At 52.5% G+C, this 22,940-nt stretch overlaps 1 protein-coding gene across 1 annotated transcript in view; it reads right to left on the reverse strand.

Moving 5' to 3' along the window:
• Window positions 1–21,538, reverse strand: part of FLT4 (fms-related tyrosine kinase 4) — a 35,689-nt gene extending 14,151 nt beyond the window's left edge. The window contains exons 1-11 of the mRNA XM_009892580.1: window positions 21,445–21,538; window positions 14,863–15,137; window positions 10,106–10,218; window positions 8,965–9,127; window positions 8,572–8,711; window positions 7,735–7,903; window positions 6,844–6,961; window positions 6,096–6,247; window positions 5,196–5,358; window positions 3,229–3,373; window positions 508–616 (exon numbers count right to left, since the gene is read on the reverse strand). Of these exons, the coding sequence (XP_009890882.1) occupies window positions 508–616; window positions 3,229–3,373; window positions 5,196–5,358; window positions 6,096–6,247; window positions 6,844–6,961; window positions 7,735–7,903; window positions 8,572–8,711; window positions 8,965–9,127; window positions 10,106–10,218; window positions 14,863–15,137; window positions 21,445–21,521 (1,624 nt within the window). The 5' untranslated portion in view covers window positions 21,522–21,538. The remainder of the gene's footprint in view (window positions 1–507; window positions 617–3,228; window positions 3,374–5,195; window positions 5,359–6,095; window positions 6,248–6,843; window positions 6,962–7,734; window positions 7,904–8,571; window positions 8,712–8,964; window positions 9,128–10,105; window positions 10,219–14,862; window positions 15,138–21,444) is intronic.
• Window positions 21,539–22,940: the final 1,402 nt, after the last annotated feature.

The following is a 22,940-nucleotide window of genomic DNA, read 5'->3' on the forward strand; positions in this document are numbered from 1 at the left end:
AGAGTGCCAACAGCTCAGGGTACCGCTGGCAGGAAGCTTATGCAGCCCCATATGGGCCAGGACTCCAGCCCACACTGCTGGGCTCTCAGTTTCCTCCCACCACCACAATGCCTTGGGGACCTTGCCAGGGGGCTCGGGCCAGCGGGACCCTGCCTGGGAGCGGGTCGGGCAGTGCCACTAGAGGATGCTCTTGGACCAGGCACATCCCCAGCCCAGGGAGCTGCCTGGGCCTGAGCCAGAAGGACGTCCCCAACCCAGGACCTGCCAGGGCTGCTCCAGGACCGAGGCACAGGCAGAACCGGCAGGTCTGCCTGCGCTATCTGCTGCCAGGGCTCCAGGCTTCTGCCACTTAGCAAAGCTTTGGCGTAGTGCTGCTTTCTTGCTGGCTTCCCAGTCACTGTTTAAGGTGCTAACTGTGACTGACAGGAGCCAGCAGGTCTAGGGACCTGCCTATTTCAAGCAGAGAGCTCAGCTGATGCGGGTGAAGGGGACTTCTGCAGTACTCACTGGTCACATAGAAGTAGATCAGCCGCTCATCTCGACCCACTTTATTAGAGGCAATACACTTGTACATGACTGAGACGTTGGCCTCCTGGATGGCCAATTTGCTGACTGTCTGATGGAAGAAGAGAGCATAACGAGGAGTTAGGAGGAGCAAGAGGGAATAGAAGGAGGATCGGTGCTGCTCTCTGGCAGACAGCAAAGCACACAGCAAGCCCCCTTTCCAAGCTGTACCTGGGAAGACGCTATGCAAAAATAGCTCCTTATTCAATAGCCCTTTGTGCATTTCAAACCTCATCTGCTGGCTCTAGCAACAGAAAAATGGTTTTATTCCTGATCTCTGCTCCTTTTCATGGAGCCCAGCCAGCACAGATGCCTCTCCATGGGAGCAAACTTCTTGCTAAGCCTCTTGGGTCACCATGGGGACAGGCCTGTGCCCTGCAAGGGGGACATGAACACGATGCTGAGGGGATGGTTAAGCTCCTGCCAAGCTTTATAGCAGTGGGGAGAAAGGGAAAGGGCACCAAGGCTTTGATTCCCTGAGCCCTCTGCAGTTAAGTGACTACTTAGTGTCCCACAGAGTTCAGTGGAGTTTACAGGTACTTACAGACCTGCAAGCACTCCTTTTATCCATAAGGGGAAATCAAACCTGTGAAAGCACTCCAGCTCTCAGCACTTCAGGAGAAGCTGTCATCTTCTCCCTTTAAATTCTAAGTGTATATAGACATGGTCCTAAAAGCTTCCTCCTCCCTCCCTGTGACTAAGATTGGGCAAACAGCCAGGCTGCTGTCCTGGGAGCACAGACCCAGGAGATGCTGCCTCCAAATAAGCCAGGAAAGGCAGCTGGGGAGTAAGGCTGCTCTCCTCCTCCCGGCTCATGCTGCACACGTGTGAGCTGCCAAATGTGTTACAAGCACTCCCCTTAGAGGAGATCTGCAGTTTGAAGCATAGGTTTCTCCTCCCTCCCAGTTTGAATGGCAAGTTAATCACATGCAAAAATCCCTCTAATGAGAGGGATTTAAAATGCAAAAAAAAATTATGTTCCTACAGGATAACTACTTTGCCTTTACTATTCATCCCATAGACTGTGTTTCCCTTCTAAGTGGCAATGTATTAACTTGTGTTAATCAGAAGGAACATTCATTCATTCAGTGCACATTCAATACAGCTGAAGTGACCTTATTACTAGTACTTTTGTGCGTTGCCTTTTCCGTTTCTTGGGGTTATTCAATACAGCTGAAGTGACCCTATTGCTGGCACTTTTGTGTGCTGCTTTTCCTGTTGCTTGGGGATTTTCCTTCTAATCTGCACTGTTACGTTTGAGTTGGGGTTTCTGGGTTTGACATCACGCTGCTGTCTGCAGTGCATGGCTGTGCACTGCACACCCTGTGGCTCATTCTGGCCTTACAAAAAACAAAAAACAGAGGAGGATGGTAAGAGAAGACAGGCAGAAAAGAGAAGGAGAGGAAGAGAAAGCGGATTTGAGGATATAGCATCCCATGGCAAGTGGAAGAGCTCTCCTCTCCCAGAGCTCTTGCACGTCCCTGGGCTGCACAACCTAAGTTGGACCTCCAGGACTGTTACAACCAAATAGATGAAACGAGAAGAACACAGCTGAGGAACAGGAGGAAGAGAAGAGGGACAAAGAATGAGGAAAAAAGGGAAAGATCAAAAGGGACCAAGACGAGAGTCAGATCTGGAGGGGGACACAAGGGCTTCTCACCCAGGAGCTTCCACCACCCCTGCTCACCTCCCCGGGGAACACAAATCCCTGCCTCTCCCTCCAGCTGCTCTGGGAGGAGCAGCATCTCCCCCTGCCACCCTTTTGGCAGAGTGACGAACTCCCGGCCAGGCCAGGGGACGGGAAGTGCCTTTGGAGGTGTGTAGGAAAACAGGAAGTGACTTTCGGAAACAGGGGCCCATTTGTTTGTTCTGCATCCCTCTGTGAGCGGCTGGTGCCCGACACCAGCGGGAACAGGAACCCCGTCATGGTGCAGACCTGACACTCGCGGCTACCAGAGAGACAGAAAGAAACAGGCAGTGAGCAGTGTCTGGCTGTTTGCAGGTCACACGCTGCAATGAGGGAGAGATGTTCCTTCCAGAGAGGAAACGCTGTGATGGGGAAGTGGGCTCTGTGAGGCACACGTGCTCTCACTCACAAACATGCAGCGGATGGATGCCAGCATCTCCATACCACCCTCTCCCCTCTGGGATGGGGACAGCTGGATGAAATGCCCCGCTACACACATGCATGTTCCTGAGGCCAGAGATTTCCTGGTCAGTCTGTGATTCGTGCTCTCCTTCCCCAGCTGCCCAGGCTGCTCTGCAACGTTTGGTTCTCCCAAAACAGCTCAAGCAGAAATGCTCAGAAATGGCCACGGGAGCTCCCACAGCACACGTCACCCATGCCCTCCCTAGCTGCGTGCCCAGTGTTCAACAGCGATCGGTGTAAACCCTCTTGTGCAGTCAGCCCCAGCGGGAGCCTCTCTGTACGCAGGGTAATTTCTCAAAGATGACAGCTCTCCCTCGGGCTGCCTGGTACTGTGGAGGCCCAGAGCTGGAAACAGCTGCTGATGGTTTACTTTAGCAGCAGAGGTGTGAAGCCCTCCCCAAATCTGTCTCTGCCAGGCTTGTTTTCAGGGCACTTTTGCTGGCTGATTGCGAAGGATCCCTCCGAGGGTGTCTCCAGCTCTCCGCTCTGGGACGGGCTTGGGGCTACAGCCTCACCTTGTTCCGCCCTTCCACGAACTCCACCCAGGTGTCAATGCTCTCGATGGGGTTCACTGCATCCTGCTGTGACACATCTTTCCAGTCCTTGCACTCAGGCATCCGGTCCCGCTGATGGCGCCTTGATGCCCGGTGCCGACTATTGCTAATCCAGCAGCCGAGGAGGAGCAGGAGAAAGAGGAGAGAGATGAACAGAGGGTCAGCTGGGAAGAAGGCAGCAAAAAAAGCTTTGTGTCTGAGAACTGATGCCCCTCTTCCCTAACTCTGCAAAATCTTCTGTGTATTCCAGTTACACAGTTCTAATGTGCTTTATAAGGGTGCCCCCCGATCACGAGTGAGGGAAACATCTATAGATGTGAAAACTGAGGCAGGGAACAGATACTGGTGTGCCAGGCAGTGTCTTCACCTCCAGGTCTGTGGTTTCATCCTTCCCTGCTAAAGGTGGAGAAAGGCAGGGGGGGAATCGGTTCATGTGTGCCTGGGGCAGTTCTTGATGCCACTTTGCTCAGCAGCAATGCCTTAAATGCCTGCTGGGACTGTGAGTCAAGGATGTCACAGACTGGCCGGGTGCTGGCCTGGAGAGCTGCCCCTGATTCAGCAAACACCAGGAGGGAAACATCCCAAGTAGAGATGCTGCTGGTGTCTCACAGGGGCATGGTGGTACCTCTTCGGGTTGAGACAGGTGAGCGGAGAGAGAAGTGCCCAAATCTGTCAGGGACCTGGGATGTTGCAGCCTGCAGGGTGCTTCTGAAATGCAGGTGGGGCAGGGAGATGGGAGGGTCTGCCCAAAATCCAGGGTGGGAGGTGCAGAGGGAGAGGGCTTACGGTGACAGGGAAGCAGGAGGGAACTGAGTGCCCAAAAGCAGTGGCAAGGGTGCGTGCTGGCAGTGTGGGCAGAGTGCTCAGCGGGGCGAGCATATCGGCGAGCTGTGTAAACAACAGGAAGCTAGAAAGAAGCCTCCTGCATCCTCTGGAGCTATGCTAGGCAGAAATATGGTGGCCTTGGGAGACAGTGCTCATAATTCATGGGCCCCTCTGCTTCCTGACAGGGCCACAGTGCGTTTGCATGCGATGGAGAGCTCTCTGGCGTCCCTGGCTTGGCAACAGCCTGGACAGGGCTGCAAGACCTGGCTTCCTCCAGGCACCCTGATGTCCTCCACCCTGACTGCTCTGGCTACAACTCCACAGCATCCCTTTTCCTTCTTCCTGTGAGGCTGTTGCTAAAAAATGCCACTGCAGCCCTGCCTGGTGCTGCTCCAGCTTCCCAGGGCACAGGCATTGGGCATGCACCCTTCCTGCCTACTTACTGGTGCTGCCTGCACAAACACCCCTCCTGGCAGACCGTCCTGGCAGCTGCTGGCAGAGATCTGGCACTTCCACCAGATTCAGCAACTCTTCTCCACACGCAGCAGCTCTTCTTCCCTGCTTATGAGCACTTTTGCTTCCATCATTACCCAGCAGAAGAAGAAGGACCAAAAAACCACAGGGACCTTAGGGCAGGAATGGGGTGAGCGCCAGCTGCTGTCTCAGGGTCTCACCAAGGGGCTGTGACAATTTCTCCTGTGATCTGCCTCAGCTTCCCCATTAGCACAGTGGTCAGTGGTTTTATTGCAGGTGCTGCGAGGTGTGGCCAGGCCATGGACATCCCCTGCCAGATGCAGATGGCTGAGGACACCGGGGAAGCTGTGGAAGCCCTTGGTGTCTGGGGACCAGCCAGGCTGGGCAAAACTCCCATATGGAGCACAAGTGTCTCCAGCGGGCTCCACTCTGCCTCTCCACAGAGTGAGTGGGTGTACGGTGCTCTGAGCTATCAGTCAGTGCCATCTTCAGTGTCATCCTCTTGCCATGTTGTGGCTGGGAGAGCAAAAGCGAGACGGGGTCTGTGACCCAGCCACAGTGCCCAAGGAGCCCACAATGCCATGCTGGTGACCTGGTAAGACACGGGTGCTGGAAGAAATGGCACTTACAGGCTGCGTCGGGAAAACATCCGACAGGGCATCCACGGCCTCCACTGCCACTGGATCACCTCCGGCGCTGGGATGCCATAGACCGTGCAGGTGAGGGCCTGGGGGCTCCTCCGGGAGTAGATACTTGGGGAAGATGCTTCCTTCTCGTGGATGCGTGGAGGAACTGCAAGGATCAGAGCGACACTGTGAGCAGCTGCGGGTTCAACCGCTGCATCCCCAGGTCCGTCGATAGAGACACTGGGCACTAAAGCACTATGGCTCTCAGGGCAGCTACTAGGGAGCTCAGGCCTGCAAGGCAGAGCAGGTTATATTTAGGCAGATTCAAGTGACGTCATTTCTCCTTCCTCTGCAGAGTGTGACTGTCTGGATGCTGTAAGGCTCAAAGCACTGTCTGGCAGCCCCCAGCACAGGGCTACAGAGCCTTCTGGAGACAAATCTCCAAGCAGCAGTGCCCTTCCAGCATTTTTTTTTGTGCTGGCACTTGGTTCCTGCACAACAGGGACCAGTTTCTGCCAGGGGAAAATTTCCTGGGAGCTTCCCGCCCAGAGGAACTGCTCCAGCTCCAGGCTTCATGTGTATTGCAGCTGCCCTGCCCTCAAGTCCACATCAGTCAGGGTCACCCTCAGCAGCATCTCCAACTGCAATTGGGAAATGGCCCCTGAGTGAGGACATATCCTGCCCAGAGTGATGGAGCCACGCAACAAAACTGTGCCATATCGTCCAGGCCACAAGGAACCAGCCTCACTGTAACCAAAGCATCCCTCAGCAATGGGGGAGGAGATGATGTAGGTACCAACTGCTTTAGGACCACAATGGGGACTTGGTTTCAGAGCAGCACAAAGGGTGCAGCCATGGGCTCAGCACTCTCCCCCCGGCCCCAGCCCTGGCTCCCTCCCTTACCATTGACGATTAACTGGAGGCTGATGCGCTTCTCCAGCCCCGCCAGCCTGTTCCGCAGAACCAGTGTGTATGTCCCAGCGTGCTGCTCCGACACATCCTTGATCTGCATTGAAGATTGAGATTGCTTGGGAATTAGCTTCCCGTCCTTGTACCTGCGGGGAGGCAGAGAAAAAATGCAGCCATGGGGAGGAAGTGTCCCACTGGCAGCTGGGCAGGGGTTTGCTGGTCCCCACTGGAGCACAGTCAGGGTGCCCCTTGCCAGCACTGGAGACTTCTCTGGAGAGACCCCTGGGCTTTCCCTGGACCTGAGTGACGGGTCTGTGCGTTGTCTCGTGTGGACACGCATGGGGTTGGGGACACCGTAGCTCTGCCCTGAGCAATATGCAGGTGCAAAGCTCCAGCTCTCATCCAGCTCTGGCAGGAGTGCAGCACGATGTGGTGCACAACCCAGCCCACTCTCTTGCTCCTTTGGGCAGCTGTGATCCCTGCTGCAGGGGGACGAGAGGGGCAGCTCTTGTGGGAGCTCCACTTGGCCCCTCCAGCCAGCGCCTCACCTCCTCCTGTCCCAAGTTGTGCAGCTGAGAGTCAGGGCAGGTGGGAGAAATGACCCCCATGAGTGGAAAAAAAGTGATATTTGGGACAATCTTGGCCACAGAGGGACCTTGCAAGGAGGTCAGGCTAGGCTTCCCTACTTGGCAGAGGGAAGGAGGAGAGGAGAAGGTGGCTCAGGTTAAGAAAGGTGCGTTACCACTGGAAGTCTGGTGGGGGGTAAGCCACGACTTTCACCGGAAGCTTCACGGCTTCGTCTCCTGCGGTGGCTTCTATCACCGGGCCCTTCCTCCACTCCACGTTGATGAAGGGCTTTTCTGCAAGAAAAAATGGTGAGCATGGAGGAGAGGAGAGCACAAAGGGACAGTTTGTCACCAAGCTTTGCTGCTCCCCACAGGGCCTGACTGCAAGGACCAAGGACAGGTAGGGTGTTGTGGCAGTGCGGTTGAAAATGACTACTTCTCTGAAACGATGAAGTAAAAATAACCAAAATCTGCTATTGTCCCATCTCCTCATATGACCCCGGGCCCCTCTTCCACATCCCTGTTCCCAGCAGGACCCCCTACCCTGGAGCAGAAGGGAGTGGGTGCCGGACAGAACCAGGCAGACCAGCACAGTGCTGCTGCCTCTGCCTTGCCACTGGGAGCCAGTGGGGCTGCAGGGAGGCTGTGCTGCCCCATGAATTTCTGCTGCCAAGAGAGAGCCGCCCAGTGCTGACGGTGCCTTGTGCACGTGCAGTTGGGTGCCTCCCAAGCCAGCCATGCAGCAGGGACGCTGCATCTGCCGCAGGGCCATGAGACCTCTGTGTCTTGCCACACCACTGGCATTTGGGCCAATTTGATATCCGCATCTCTCTCTCTCATCATCTTGGCACGTTGCTGAGTGAGATCGTGCTCCCAGTGTGGTGCTGGGGTGCAGAAGGGCTGAGGGACTGGAGGAAGGCTGGGTCTCACTAAAGCAGAGTGGGATGGAGGTGCAGGAGCCCCTTTACTGAGCCTGGGGCCAAGCACTGCCTAAGCAGTCCGGGGATCGTTCTGCTTTGCAGCTCAGCTCCGGCTGCGGCTCTGTGAGGGAGTGGAAGGCGCCGTACCATGCACGATGACGTCAGTGCTCTCCTCCAGCATCTGGGCGCCGTTGGTGGCAGTGCATGTGTACTTGCCCAGGTCCTGCTGGCTGACATTGTGGAGGGTCAGGATACTGGAGAGCTCCGTGTGTGTCTGCAGGGAACGGCGCTCGGGCTCCATCACTGCCCGCTGCATCTGTGGGTGATGACAGAGAAAAAGGGATGAAAGACGTCAGTGGGATGGGGCTGTGCAGATAAGGCTCCTCCAGTCTGCACTTCTTGCTGCCCAGTGCTTGCCTCTCCCTGGACAGGCTTCTCCACCACCGACTGCTATCCTCAGGGATGGAAAGGCGATGAGCCCTGCGTGACTGACCGCCTGAGGCTGGGGTCAGAGTTTAGCACATGCTTTGCTCTGATGGGCAGTCCAGTAACCAGGCTGGGAGTCCTATAGGTATGTGAACAGTTATGCCCTCAGGGCACACTGGGGGAAAAGAGCAGGGAAGGGACCTCCTCACAGGCTTTTGATAACCAGGGCTGTGCGACTAGAATAGCTCCTTTTAAGCCAAGGATGTTTGCTCTGGATTTGCTCTGGTGGAAGTGAAGCCAGTGTTTGCCCAGGAGCGCCCCAGAGCAATAACATCTCGGCAAGGAGAGTGCTTTCTGCCAGGAAAAGGGGTCTTCCCTGTGTCTTCTTCTGCAGGAGACAAAAATGGGAAAGCAGTCTGAGATGTCCAGGGCACAGCATGGTTAGGATCATGAAGCAGAGCCCTACCAATGATGTGAAGAGGAACAATGAAGGGGCAGAAGGGGATGATTCAGAGGGAAGTGGTTCGGTGCACAAGGAGCCGCTCTGTTTGCTAGTACCTGTTTGCCAGGGTAAGTCCACTGGAAGCGGACACCGGAGTTGAACTCAGCCCACACTGTGCAGTTCAAGACCAGCTTCTCTCCTACTAGCAGCTCCATGGCTTTCTTGGGATACAGCTGGATGTCATACAGCTCACTCCCTGATGCGGAAGAGGCAACAAAAAGACATTTCTGATCTGTTAACTCTTTGACTCAGACTATGCAGTTACAGGAGGCTTGGGTATGACCTCCTGCTGCTTGGTCTATCTCTATCTGGCATACGGCAGAGGAGATATAAGCACCATGCAGAGTCTATGTAGCTAGTGAGGACCATAACAACCCCATGAGCCACACTGATGGACTTCAGAGCCATTCAAACTGCCCCCCCTGCCCTGCACCTTCCCAAATATTCACCTGCTATATGGATGATGAAGAAATTGGATTTGAAGACCTTCTTGTTGATGACAGTCTCACACTGGACAAACAAGGAGTCCCTAATCAAGTGTGTGGGTACTTGCACCCCCTTCTTGTTGTCCCAGAAAGTGCTTTTCCCGTCAGGGTGGATGAGGGAATTTTGCTGGAAAAATCAACATTTTGCCAACTGAAACAAGAGGGTAACAACATTCCACCCCACCCCTTCCAGGCTTTACACTGGCTAACACATCCCTTTTGTGGGAAGAAATGATGCAGCACCATGCTGTGCTGGCCTCCAGCCCTCTTGCCCCGAGGGTTTGTCATCTAGGAATCGCAGCCTCCCCTATACCCTGAGCGGCCGCATCCTGCACCACAAGCCTCCCTCTCTGCAGAGCGGGCCAGAGACTTCCAGGAATGGAAACTTCTAGTGATAGCTAAGGAAACCGATGCTGATGTCCCAACCATCAACCCCACCGGGATGAGTGCTGACCTTGGGTAGTGTCCTTCCTGGGCAAGGGAAAGGCCCCTGGCCCCCAGAGTGTCCCTGGAGGCCTTTGTACAATAGTAACACTCATCCTGGAAGGATGTATTTGCATTGTAAAAAAAAAAAAAAAAAAAGAAAAAAAAAAGACAGCAACCTGAATGTCTTGTATATTATTCTTCAGCAGAGGAAGCATTGTGTTTACTAACATCAAAATTAACTCATTAAACCTAAGAAATCTTGTGCTTAAGCAAACTGATAACAGAGTTGTTTTTAGTCATCAGCCCCAGAGCTGCAGCCTCCTCCCTTGTGGAGATGCCGACCACCTCGAGGGTTTGTAGATCACAGAGACCAGAGCAAAGAGGGGATGCTGTGGGGAAATGGATTAAAAAAAAAAAGTCTTGTTTTGTTTCATAGAGCTCCAGGGAAGAGAAGCAAGGTTGGCAGGAAACCCATGGGGTCTGCCCAAGGGAACTGGACAGCACAGCTTCAACCAGCAAATAAAACGAGGAAGCCAGTGGCTTGTATTTTCCATGGAAAATGTATCCCATGCATTTTCCATTCCTGGCAGTGTCTGTCCCGCTTCCATTCAGGCAATTACAAATGCAGAACAAACGCAATACATGTCGGTCCAGAGCGTCCCTCTGGCCCAGCTCTCACCAAGATCAGTGTGACGTTAAGATCTGGGATGGACACAAGGCATGGTACCCAAGTGTTCTCTTTCTTGCTGATGAGGAGGGTCTCCGGCTTGTTGATAAATGGCTGTTCAAAATCTGAAGAAGAGATATAAGGAGAAGAACAACTAAACAGAGGCAAGAAAAGAACTGGGAAGAAAACAAACCAGAAGAAAAGGAGGCTTTCTGGCATTCCATAACACAGCATGACCTTGCCAGATGGAGTGGTGTTGAGCTGGAGAGCCCCATCTGCAACGTGTGATGGTCATAGGAGACACCTGGAGCTCGGGAATGCAAAGGGAGCCGCCCAGGCAGGCTCCTCTGCACCAAACACCACACTGGTGGAGCTGCACTCCTGTGACATTCTGGGAGTGCTGGAAATGACCTCCCCTTTCCTACCGGCCTCAAGGTCTCTGCCTGGGTTTGACCCTTTGTGAAACTGGCAGGTCTCATCCTGGGCTCAGCGCCCGTCCAGCTGGTGACTGTGCTTGGCCCCGCAGCAGGGACAGCGCAGGGCTGTGCCGCCCTGGTGCAGCAGCAGACAGCGCGACCTTCCAGGGCGAGGAAGTGATCCGCAGCGGAATGGTATGCAGATGTCATCCTGCAGCCATCCCGGCCGGCAGATAAACAGATGAGCTGAGCTTTCAAGGGCTGCCACCCCACTGCCTCCCAACCGCTGCAAGCACAAATATTGACAGGAAGAGCAAAACCACCCAAAATTAATCAGTGAAATGACTTAGCAAGGCCCGGGGTGTTACACTAAACTCCATGTGGAGTCAGCACCAAGAAGCAAAGTGTCTGAAGAAGGGGCTGTCCCATCCTCCTGGAGCATCTTTCTTATGAGGAAAGGCTGAGGGAATTGGGTCTTTTTAGTAGAAGACTGTAGAAGAGAAGACTGAGGGGGGATCTTATCAATGCTTATAAATACTTCAAGGGAGGGTACCAGGGGGATGGGAACAGTCTTTTTTCAGTGGTGCCCAGTGATAGGACAAGAGGTAATGTGCACAAACTTGGACATAGGAAGTTCCATCTTAACATGAGGAGGAACTTCTTTACCGTGAAGATGGCAGAGCACTGGCACAGGCAGCCCAAAGAGGTGGTGGAGTCTCTGACTCTGGAGACATTCCAAACCCACCTGGACGCCGTCCTGTGCAACTGCTGTAGGTGACCCTGCTCTGGCGGGGGGGTTGGACTAGATGATATCCAGAGGTCCCTTCCAACCCTGACCATTCTGTGGTTCTGTGATCCTGCTCAGTGCGTTGCCTGTGTCAAATGAGACAAGCTGAAGCAGGGCTCCATGGTGGAAGGGCGTTGATGGCAGTATATAAAGGAGATGTGCCGTGGCCCTGACCCATCATGCCAGGCACCATCCTGACACAGAGCACAAAGCCCAACCTGATCCCAAAGAGATGGGAAGCTAACAGGGCAGCTGGGACCTCGTTTCTGGTTCTTTCTCAGACACACTTGAAAGACCTGGTGAGACCAAGATGCAAAATATACTTGTATCACAAGCCATGGCTGACCAGAGGGTAGGAAGGGTGAGGTTTGTCTTGCAGTGCCTCATGTCAGCTGCTGCTGAGGCACCTGCTCACGCGTCTGCTTGGCAGCACTTTTCTTTAAAACTAATATTTCAGTTTGAATGTTTTTTCTACTTTTTGGATGCACCCAAACAGGGCACCCATGTTAACTAAATGGAATGAAGACAAAACTGGGAGAAGGGACAACGAATTACGAGGCTGCTTGGTGTCCTCTGGCAGTGCCTCACTGACGAATGACTCCTCGTGAAATATCAGCCCCTGCCTGCGTGTTTCCGCAGGGACACATACCGCAGGGGATGCTCTGAATACGGACTCATCCCTAGTGTCTCTGCTGCCAACTTATTTCCTCTGTAAGAGTCATATCTCTGGAAATGTCCATGCAGCATGTGCACATGATTGGCTTTATCAATGGAAACTGTCCCCTGGGTGAAGGGGGCTCCATAAGGAGGTGGTGGGGCTGCCCCAGGGACGTGCTAGGGGAGATCTTATGGATTTTGGTATGCTGGAATCAGAGCAAATCATTCCAGTGGCCTTAAAGGCTACTCTTCATTTACCTGTATTAAAGCTAATCCATTGCTTTAAGGGGACTGTAGCATGAGGATGTCTGTCCAACCTGAGACCCTTTCCCTCTGCTACCTAACCCCTAAAGCTGCCCAACTAAAATGACAAGTCAAAGATGAATTTGGTAATGATCCCCATTTGGGGATCCTGCTGTTCAAATCACATTGGGCCCAACTCAATCCAACCCAGTACTCCCACTGTTAAGTGCATATGGGAAATTCCTTTAATTTTTGATCTATAAAGCTGTTGCTTCAGTGAGAGTAATGCTGCAAAGACCTACTCTGGGTGAAACGCTTTTTTTTACAGCTCAGGTGAAACAAGGCAGGCACAGGAAATGCGTTGGTCAGCTCTGATGAAAATACGGATTCCCTAGAGAATTCTTATCTTTATTTCCTGGGGTTTTGTGCTGCCACGGGATTGCTGTCTTCCGAAATCACAGATTTGTTTCCGAGTGTGAACATGTTCCTCGTTCCCCTCCCAAGCCCTGGGCATGTGAGAGGGACGAGGTGCGCAACTGCCAGAGGTAAGAGACTATGGGGTCCCCTCCAAGCTCAGATGGCAGCCAAGAACTAACTGATTTACTGGGCTGGTCCTGCTGCCAATGAGCTTGTGATTCATGCACTAACTCCCCTCTCTGACCACATCACATATTTTATGTAAGGCTGTCTTAATGGGTCGGATGGGAATAATTTAGCATCTTCTTCATTAATATATGCTCAGCCTTATGAGATGGGGACTGTATATACCCTATTCCTCCCCGATGAGGCATTCCGTATGTTTACAGCACTATCTGTAGCTGTAATAAAATACACACCTAACCAGACACATGGGAAATGAGACCTATGTGTGGAGAGTTCATTTGAGAACTGAGCTGCAGGTAAAACACAGAAGAACCCATTTTTCCAGCCAAGCAGAGATATTTTGTTCCTGGCAATTCCACCAAGCTCTTAACATGAGAAATGAGGCTGATGGATAAATCTGTGGTCTGATCATGCTGTCTCCAAATATCCCCGACACTTACATCAGCCCTTCCAAGCTCTCGAGGGACAGAAAAAAAACAGCAGGAACAGGCAGGGCTTTATCTGGATGTTCTGCAATGGCTACAGTTACCGTATGCCTGGGTTTTCCTGACATGTCCCTTCTCCTGCCTGAAAGCTTGTCCTGTCTGGAAAGGCGGATTCTGAGGTTTCCTGGATGTTTGATAGCCATAACAGGGCACAGCCTGATTGGAATGAGTATGAACTTGTGCTGTGTAGCCATGTGCACAGCAACGCTGTGAGGTGTTGGCTGGATCTGTTGCACACACACCGTCCACAGGCACTGTGAGTCCCATGGGTCCTGACAGCGTGGGATTTATTGCCCCTAAGCTACACAGCACGTGCACGCTTGCTGCTCTCTGGTAAACAGGAGAGCCATTACCAAGCTGCAGATGAGGCCGGAGATGAGAGAAGGTGGGCAAGAGGGCAAAGGAAGCAGCATTTGCTGGATCACACAGAAAATCAGGCTCTTGCAAATGCGTTCCCTGCATGTACGCCTCTTAGGTTATACTTATTTTCAGCGTGTGTAAGAAGCTCTCTGCCTCCATCCCGATACAACACTCTAGAGTGTCTCAACACCCCTGCCCAACATATCTGGGATCCAGGGAGGCTCTGTTGTGTCTTAGGATGGGCAGCAGAGCCCATGGGAAGAGGAGGCAAGTGCCCAAACAGACCCCAGTTCCTCTCCAGCAGCTGCCCAGCTTTTCCGATTTGCTGCTGCATTTTGCTCTGCATAGTTGCAGAGGCAAACTTGGCTTTGCCGTGGGACTTCTGAAAAATGCATCTTGTATGTCATGACCTGCCTGGCTCATGACAACTGCACCAACTAATAAATGGGGGTGGAAAGAGAAATAGCTCAGCCAACTGTTTCCAGGGGACAGCGCTCATTTATCTTGCTGGAGAGTGCTGTGAGCAGTGGGGGAGACAGCGGAGGAGGAGCCCCTGAGGTATGGGGAAGCTGGGTATTGGCCCCATAGCCACTTGCTGAGCTGAGGTTCTAGCTCCAAGCCTGGTAGACGGCCCTCCTCCTCCAAAACACGTCTTATAACCCTGCCTGTGCGGGCAGCCCCTGCGCAGACAGCATGGAGAGGAGCATCTGGGTCTGCCATGGTGGAGCAGCTCTGGGGCCATCCAGCCTGGGGACAGGAGGAGGGTGCACATGGCGTTTGTACCACTCCTCCTCTCCCTCTCTTGGTCTCAGCTTTACCGAACATTATCAACCCTAGCCACCAGCATCTCGGAGAGCCCCCAGCTGCCCAGAACCTAACTCTTGTGCTTTTTTTAGCAGTGGAGCGTCTCTGAGGCCCAGCTCTCACTCCTTAAATTCCTGCATTCCAACCCGGCTGGAGCGATGCCCCCAGGCCGGGACGTAATTGAATCCCAGGCGCTGCCTCCATCCCCCAGAAGTGGACGGATATTGGCTCCCTCCCAGTGCAGGGAGCCAGCCCTTGGCCCCCTCCCTCAGCCTGCAGCAGCCATGCTCTGCCCTGGGAGGCCGGGGGCGGGGGGGCACATCGGGCTTTTTAATCTTTCTGATATTATGCTGGTGCATAGGCTGCCCCTGAGCTCCCCCAGCCTGAAGGCGCACACCACTGGATGGCTCTTACCTCTCACAAACACGTACGCGCTGACTGCTGTGGTGCCCTCGATTTTGGCATCGATGTACTTGTAATAGCAGCGGTAGTAACCCGTGTCGTTCGCCTGGGTCTCTGTCAGCACCAGGACTTTGCAATATGGCTTCGTGCCGGTCCCCTCGCAGTCGTCTTCTCGGATTGCTCGGCCGCTGCTGGGGGCTGCTGAGGCCACCAACTCGGTCTCCTTCTCCTTCCCAGCAGGGTCCACCTTGCCTCCGGGCCACGACCACTCCAAGGGGTGCTGGCCTCTAGACATGGGCAAAGAGAAGAGTTAGCTTTGGGCTGAGCAGGGTGAACACAGTGGGGATTTAACTTACTGAAAAGAAAATTGGTTCTCTTTTACCGCAAAGCAGGACAACTGCCCTGTGCAGCTCTTGGCACATCTGCACATGGGCCAGCCAGCCACCGCTCTTGGGCTGTGGCATAGAGGAATGGCCATCCTCCAAGGAGAAGAACAGGCTCAAGGAGATGGCAAACAGCTTTACTAATTGCCGGGCAAGCACAGGCTCGTTTCCTTCCCCAGTCCACCTCTCCGACCATGCTAGGCTCTAAGATACCAGCCCACTCACAAGCAGGTCCCCCCCTCCCATGACTTCATCCTACTGGTATTGATGCCAGGACAGGGAGCCACACAGGGGCCCCGAAGGAAAGGCCCCATTTATTCTCTGTTCCCTCTCATTATTAAAAGGGTGCAGAGCTATTAAGAAAACACACAGATGTGATGAGTTCCCTTGGCTCAGTGCAGCTGCTGGCTGGGGCTTGGGGTGTGATGAATGGAGTGGGGAAGGAGAATGAGGGAAGGAAGAGCAGACTAGAAAGAAAACGAGAAAGAGAAAAGCAGGAGGGAGTCAGGGATAAAAGACAGCGAGGAGAAACCAAGGGGAGGCTCAGCTGATCACCTTCTGTCCGGCTGCCAGCTGTATTTCCTTCCCTGCTGCTATGGGAGGGGGTTCCCTGGCTCCGCACAGCACCCTGCAGCCCCTTCAACCCCCCCAGCACCCTCCCGGGGCTGGTCCAGCGCTGCCGCCCCTTCCCATCTCTGCAGAGACACCGAGCTACAGACATGCCTACGAGGGCACGACCGCAGAGCCTGTTCACCAGCAGCACAAAGACAAACGGAAAAGTCCAGGAACTGCAAGAAACCCCCAGACAGAGCGTGCACGTGTGTATTTATATATAGCCGAGGATCTCCAGAGCGGGAGGCTTGCACATGCACATGTACGCACACGCCACCGTAGCTTGCTATAACTGTGCTTGTTTACTACAAACACAACAAGCTTTTATTCCATGTTGGAAGTTTCCTTCTGTGAAATCAGAGCCCCTTTCAGAGGAAGGCCTAGTCCCCACTTGAAAGTTTGCCAGTGTAGCTGAAAGTCACTTAAGAATGTGCAAAAAAAAAAAAAAAAAATGGGAAAAAAAAAAAAAAAAATGGGAAAAAAAAAAAAAAAAATGGGAAAAAAAAAAAAAAAAATGGGAAAAAAAAAAAAAAAAATGGGAAAAAAAAAAAAAAAAAGAAATGGGAAAAAAAGACGACATCACAAGAGACAGCTGTGGGGGGAAAAAATGGCCTTTTGTCAGCACCGTTTGCTCTATTAGGGGAAATGGGGTTCATCTATTATGCAAGTTGGGAATAGGCATGTTGGCACACGCAGCTCCACTGCCAGGGCAGCTCTGTGGGCAGATGCTTTTAAGCACAGCCAGACCGTGACCGTCACCAATAGCTGGATCCAGACAGCAAGGGACAGCGAGGAGGAAGCGAGATAAGGTGCCATCAGAGGGCACAATGGCTTACACGCAATGAGGACAGGATTTCTGTCCAAGCGTGGGGGAAAGATCTGCCCCTTTGTGTTTGTCTTCAGCAGCTGATTTATCTTCCTGCAGACTTTGCTCTCTTCCAGCTCCTGCTGCCTAGCTCGCCGTGGATTAGTTTGGAGATGGTGTGCTGCACTCTCCCCTTATCACCAGGGATCTGGAGGCAGTGACGTGTCCCTGGGGACAGCCACGAAGCCCCTCTGACCCAGCTCAAACTTCGGCATTCACTAAAAATGCCATCAGTGCCTGAGGCAGGACTGGAAGCACAGCTCCAGCAGCTTCTGTCCATGTATTACGCAGGCTTTTCCAAAGGATCAGAGTCTCATAAACAATTCAATAAAAATAAGACTCTTGAATATTGAGTTTTTCCCATCCTATGCATGCACAGGGTAAAATAATAGTAAATCTACCATCAAACTAGTAACGCTTAGTGGCCCCTGCCATGCCCATTGCTCTGCTGCACTGGCCCCGCTCTCAACGCAGAGCAGAGAGCTTCAGAGCCCGACTGCGCAAAGGAGCCCCCCAAAGCTCTTTGCGTTTGCTCAGGCATTTTTGGCGCTCCACGTGGAGCAGGGTAATTGTACAAGTCTCCAGCGTTTCCGCTTTCTGTTTGTTTACATTCTGGGATTTTCACGCATTATCAGATCCACTTGTTTTATTAACCATCAAGGCCAGCAGTAGCTGAGTGACACGTATTTATATAAACACGGATGGGCCAGTACAAACAGACCTGCCGACCAGCCTGCGGGCAGCTCTAAACTAAGGCATTCCTTGCATCATGTGCCGCTCGACCAGATTCAGTGGGGACACAGAAGGTGTAGGCACTAGTGTGAGTCCAAGTTAGTGTCACTGGTGTGTTAAGAGGACCAGAAGGAGGCAGGGACGAGGGCATGCCAGACTCACTTGGGTTTACTTCTGAATCTACGCTCTGTGTTTAGGGAAAGGTCCAGGCAGCAGTTTTGGATGGTTCCCTCCCTCCTATCTGTCACCTTCGAAGATTTGTTCCCAAGTTGTTTTCTTTCAGCTCTGTGATAATGTGCCTCTGGGCGATGGAGCCTGCTGATGCCAGCTGGAAACAGATGCACTGTAGGCTTCTCCGCAGCTGTTTTCCTAAATCTTTTCAAGACAGATGCTCTTCAAGGGAGACGATGCAATTGGCACCAATTTTCTTCAATCTTCTTTGAAGCTCCTAAGCGTGGTATGATGGGCAAAACTAGCTGTGGCTTTGTGGCTTAGCTGGGATAAGACAGATCCCTCCTCAGTACCACAGAGGGCATTCACAGCAGTCACACACGTGTAGGTAAGAGCAGCAGGTGTTGTGTGTCCCCGGACACTGCTCTGGAGCAGTCATGGTGGGGTGTTGCTGTATGCTCATGCTCCTTCAGCCCTGCCACAGCGCTCATTTCCTCCACAGAAGCCAAGAGGGCTGCGGGGTCAAATACTGCCTCACTGCCAGAGTAGGGCTTGTGCATCTGCAAACATCTGCGAGTCAGCTCTATTAACAAGTCACTGGGCAGCAAAGGACAACCTTTGCCCTTCTTTTTCTAAATACCACGGCTGGGTGATGCTCCCTCTCCACCTGAGTGCTCAGCACCTGCAGGATGGGATGGGATGGCTGGGGATGGGCTGGCACAGCCAGGACCAAGTTGATCCCTCCAAAGGTTTCTGCTGTTGTGCAGCCGGCTCCTGTGGGCTCTGCTCCAATATTCATGAGCCGAAAAGCACAAGCTCTCCGTTTTCCCCCAGCACGGGCTGCCGAGGGCATGAATGCAGAGATTCACAATATTCTTTTTCCTTCTTGGGATGGAAGCTCATAAAAGATGCACTGTCCATGCGGGCATCAGCCCCTTTGTCCTGCTCTGCCACGTGCTTCGATCAAAACATCACTGGGGCTCTCAGCCAGCCCTGGCATGATCTGTATTTAGGGGAATGCTCCTACGCTGGTCCCTTGCTCTGTCTGGACCTCTCAAGGGTGCATGGCACTGGGTGATGGGGGTAACGTGCCTGTATATGACACCATTTGCAAAAGCCACCCAGCATCTGGTGGCTCCTTGTGGGTGTGCTGTGTCTTTGCGTCTCTGTTAAGCATGCCCAGCTCCAGAGGCATCACCTACCCCGTGGCCTGGCACAGACTCTGGTCACTGATGAGGCTATGCGAGCTTGGGAGCAGGATGGGGGCGGCAGAGCTTCGGGGGTGTGAGATGCAGGCTGCTGCAAGGGAGCCTGAGAGCGCAGTCGGCTGCGGGACTCTCACGCTCGGTGGGTGAAGCTTGAAAGGTCTCCAGGGAGTCTCATGCTTGGGGGGAGTGGGGGTGGTGGGGGGGTTGAGCTCAGCTTTCTCCTGCAGCACTGCTTCAAGCAGACCCATACTCCTGGCTTCAGGGCAGCTCAAAGAGCAGCCAGAGGACATCGTTCTCAAGGGAAGACCCGGGTCAAACTGAAGCCACCTCCAAACACGATGCTCAGCAGGGAATCCCTGGATCCTGGATTTGATTTCATATTTGTTTCGGCCCTACCCTGCCCCACCACTCTCTCCTTTGCTTGTTCTCTTGGTGGTCTGCATGTTTTTCCCTTCAGCTCCCATTAGCACAAGCCAGGTCTTCCTAGGGTGGGCCATGGTCCAGAGAAGAGGTTGGACGAGCAGCTGGGTGTAATTAGAGATCCAGGGACCAGGCAAGATTTACTTTTCATTCAAATGAAGTAATAGCGTCCCACAGTCAAAATCCTCTCCTCAAGACATTAAACAAACACAGGCTTGAGAGCTCTGATGGAGAAGGGGAACCTCTAAGCCACACAGGAGACGCTGAGACCTATCTAACTGTGGATGGAGCACATCTGGGATAGCAGGATGAAGAGGTGGAGGGCAGCCAGGGAGCAACATGGGCAGAAGGGTGCATGGGGTTTTAGTACTGTTTGCAGATGGCCCTGCTGCTCTTCGGGTGGCTAGTTCAGTCCTGCACAGCACCAGGGAGCCAGGGGTAGGGACGTTCCTTATCTCAGCTGTGTCCATGCCAGCACACTGTATGGCTGCCGCCTAGTGAGCCTGAAAGACAAGCCCTGGCACTGCAGCAGGAAACAGGGAGCTTGCTGCCACTTGGAGAGACTCTGTAGCTTGTACGATGCTCCCTGCAAGGGCAGGCCATGCAGCATCTGCACTGGAAATAAGGTATTTTTTTTCCCCCCCACTTCATGTGATTTTCCTTCATATTAATTGATACATAACAAATGCACAAGGAAAGGGCAATCTTGTCCTTCTCAGTCCAGGAGGCTTTCCGCTTCATGGTGCTAAGCAGGTATGTTCATGCTTGACTGCAGAAGACACTTTCTTTAACCACACCTCTAACTCCAGTAAGTCCTTTAGCCTTGGCTCAATCTGCACGCAACACAGTCTTGAAACCACTTTCTGTGTCCCTCCCCGGGGCCACTGCTGAGAAGGTCTGGCTTTATTATAAGCTCATTCAGAATAATCTCACTGAATCTCCCCTCTTCCAAGGTTTTAACAGAGAGTGACAACTCCTACATCCCTCTGTGGAAAGAACTACCATGGTAGAGCACTGGAGTCCCTAGATTCCTCCCTCTTCCTCTATGCCCCCCACAGCAGCTATATGGCTGACCACAGTCCTCCAACTCACACGTTTCCTACAACCTAGCACACACCATGGCTCCTCAGGTCACCATATGAACAAGCCCACCACTACTTAGTTTCCCAGACCAAGTGAAATCAGTTCAGTATGGCCATCAAAAACCTCTCCTCTGTCCCTCTCCCCTGACTATGAACTGATTCACAAAGTAAAAGCAATGGCATCTGTTCCAGGAAAAGTTAAATATGTTTGTGACAAGACATGAACACAATGCCAGCCAAGTGTTTGCAGTAATTGCTCTATGGTTATATATAACACTGAGAAACACCCATTTGAGGCCCACGCTGAATTTATACCCCCTAGCACTCAGATCCCAAGCACGGATCCACTTTCAGCTGCTGAAGGGGAACTCCAGCTTCGTCAGGAAAATTGACCTTGGTCAATTCTCCCACTTGTTTTGTTGGTTTTTTTTTTTTTTTTCTTTCCAAGATAGGAGGTAGAGCTGAGAACATGTAAGCCAAGTGTCCAAGCATGGTACAAATCGGTTCAGGCACATCACCTTCTCAGAGCTGCAGTCTCCAAAACAACCAGAGATTCTCCAGCTCCTCTCACAGAATTATTCACCTGGCCTGGCTGGGGCTTCTCTTCGCCCCCACGTGTACAAGGCAGAGCATTAAATCCCAGCTTCCTAGAAAAGCTGGAAGCCTCTCACAGCCACCACTAAGTGCAGCCTTGCCTTCTCCCGTGGATATTTCTCAATGTTCCCCCAAAATGACCTGCCAGATTTAGAAACCAGACCTACGACCCTAGCAGCCCCTGATGAGGTGAGAATAAGCAACGCCAGAGAAAGACAAGGAGAGTCAGGAAGGCAGTTTCCCTGAAGAGCTTACAAGGAAGCTATCAGACCACGCAAATGTTTCTCTATCTTCCTTCTGCCTGCAAGACTACATCAGAGGTCATCACCATCTCCCCTGAGATGTCTCCAGCTTCTTTTTCAATTAATTAATTAGATGAATTCACACTTGGTGAATGTGGCAGATTTCCAGTCAGCCATGCTAATTTGCAGGTGTACTGCAGCCAAGATCTCCCTGGTGGTCTCTCCCTGCCTGGGCCTCCAACACTCACCAGGTAAGAGCAGTCTAGGCAGAGCCGGGCACCTTACCTGCAGGTGATGGTCAGCGTATCCTTGGCGTTGATGACGTGTTCCTCCTCGGTGATGCTAAGAGTAGGGGGGGTCATAGAATAGCTGCTCACCAGATCTGTGGAGAGAAAGGAGAGAGGGGATGATGCAGACATCTGCTAGTCTGGACGCACCGCTGTGGGCGGCAGCAAGCTCAGCATCATGAGCCTGGAGAGGGGCAAAGCCTCTTGAAGGAAACGTGTCATCGGACTCTGCTCTTCAGCAACAGCTCTAAGGCTGGGGCCAGAGAGCCCCTGGGCTCAGACAGACTGACTAGGACAGATAAGGGCCAGAAAAAGAATGGAAGACCAGAAGTCAGGGAATCCAGGTGTGGCCATTCCTCACTAGGTGACCGAGACAGAGCTCACTTGGACTACTGCTCTGAAATTATCTTATCTGATAACTGGAGGGAGGTTGGTGGGAGAATTTTTCTATACACATGTAGTTTTCTGTAATCAGGGGGGAGAAATCAGGGGCACCCAGATACCACAAATGCAAACCTCTTACGTTTGTACAGAGATCCAGCAGGCATTCACTGAATGCTCTTCTCCTGCTGGGCACTCACTTTGGGTACAGGCAGTCACCCGAACACGACCAAACCTTTGGGGATTACAGCAGCCCCCTTCCCTGCACCACAGCCGGACAAGCATTCCAGGAGTGAAATTATCCAGGCTCAAGGACGGGCAGTTAAACATTATCATGTACTTTTCCCAGCTTTTGTCTGGGAGAGTCCCACTTCTCATGTGCTTGTATCTCCGGCATGCCAGACACGCACCCTAAGCGAGCTCCTCATGGACAAAACATCTCGAAGTACCGGTTACCCTCCGAGATGTACCCGTTGTTTTTCATTAGCATGGTGTTGCTGACCGTCATTACTTCATGATCTTTATCTTAAAACTCCAGCTTCTGGAGAGGTGAGATAATGCAAAAGAAAAGTCTTGGTGTCTGCAAAAAACAAGCCAGTAAACTAACCAGAAATAGAAGAGAAAAAAAAAAAAAAGAAAAGAAAAAGAAAAAGATGCAAAATGTGAAGCTGTGACTCAGGTAGATGCTAAATGCTAAGGAAAAAAAGAATGCAAAACTATGTTGCTAGCTCAATTTTCTACAGAAATGTGAAGTTTTTGCAGCTGCGTTCCGTGCACATCTATCTTCTTTCCTCATAATATTCAAACCCATTTATCAGTTTCAGAGAGATCTGGAAGAGAGGGAGAGAGAAGTCTTGAGGACGTGGTGTGTCCACGACTTTTAAAAGCAACAGGCACGCCATGTGCCACCTCTCCTCTGAAACTGTAGCCTGAGGGCCGCGGACCTTGGAAGCCCTGTGGTAAAGCCGTGTGATGAATGTTTCTCTATGGGGAAACCTGCCCCAGGAGACACCAAATGACCACCAGCCCCTCCAACGCAAGGCCTCTGAGGGGTGGCATGAGGAGCCAGGCCCCCAAGGAAGCCGGGGTGCCCAGAGCCCACTGCCACCAGGA

Source organism: Charadrius vociferus, unplaced genomic scaffold (genome assembly GCF_000708025.1).
Source record: "Charadrius vociferus isolate BGI_N301 unplaced genomic scaffold, ASM70802v2 scaffold529, whole genome shotgun sequence".
Taxonomy (NCBI): Eukaryota; Metazoa; Chordata; class Aves; order Charadriiformes; family Charadriidae; genus Charadrius; species Charadrius vociferus.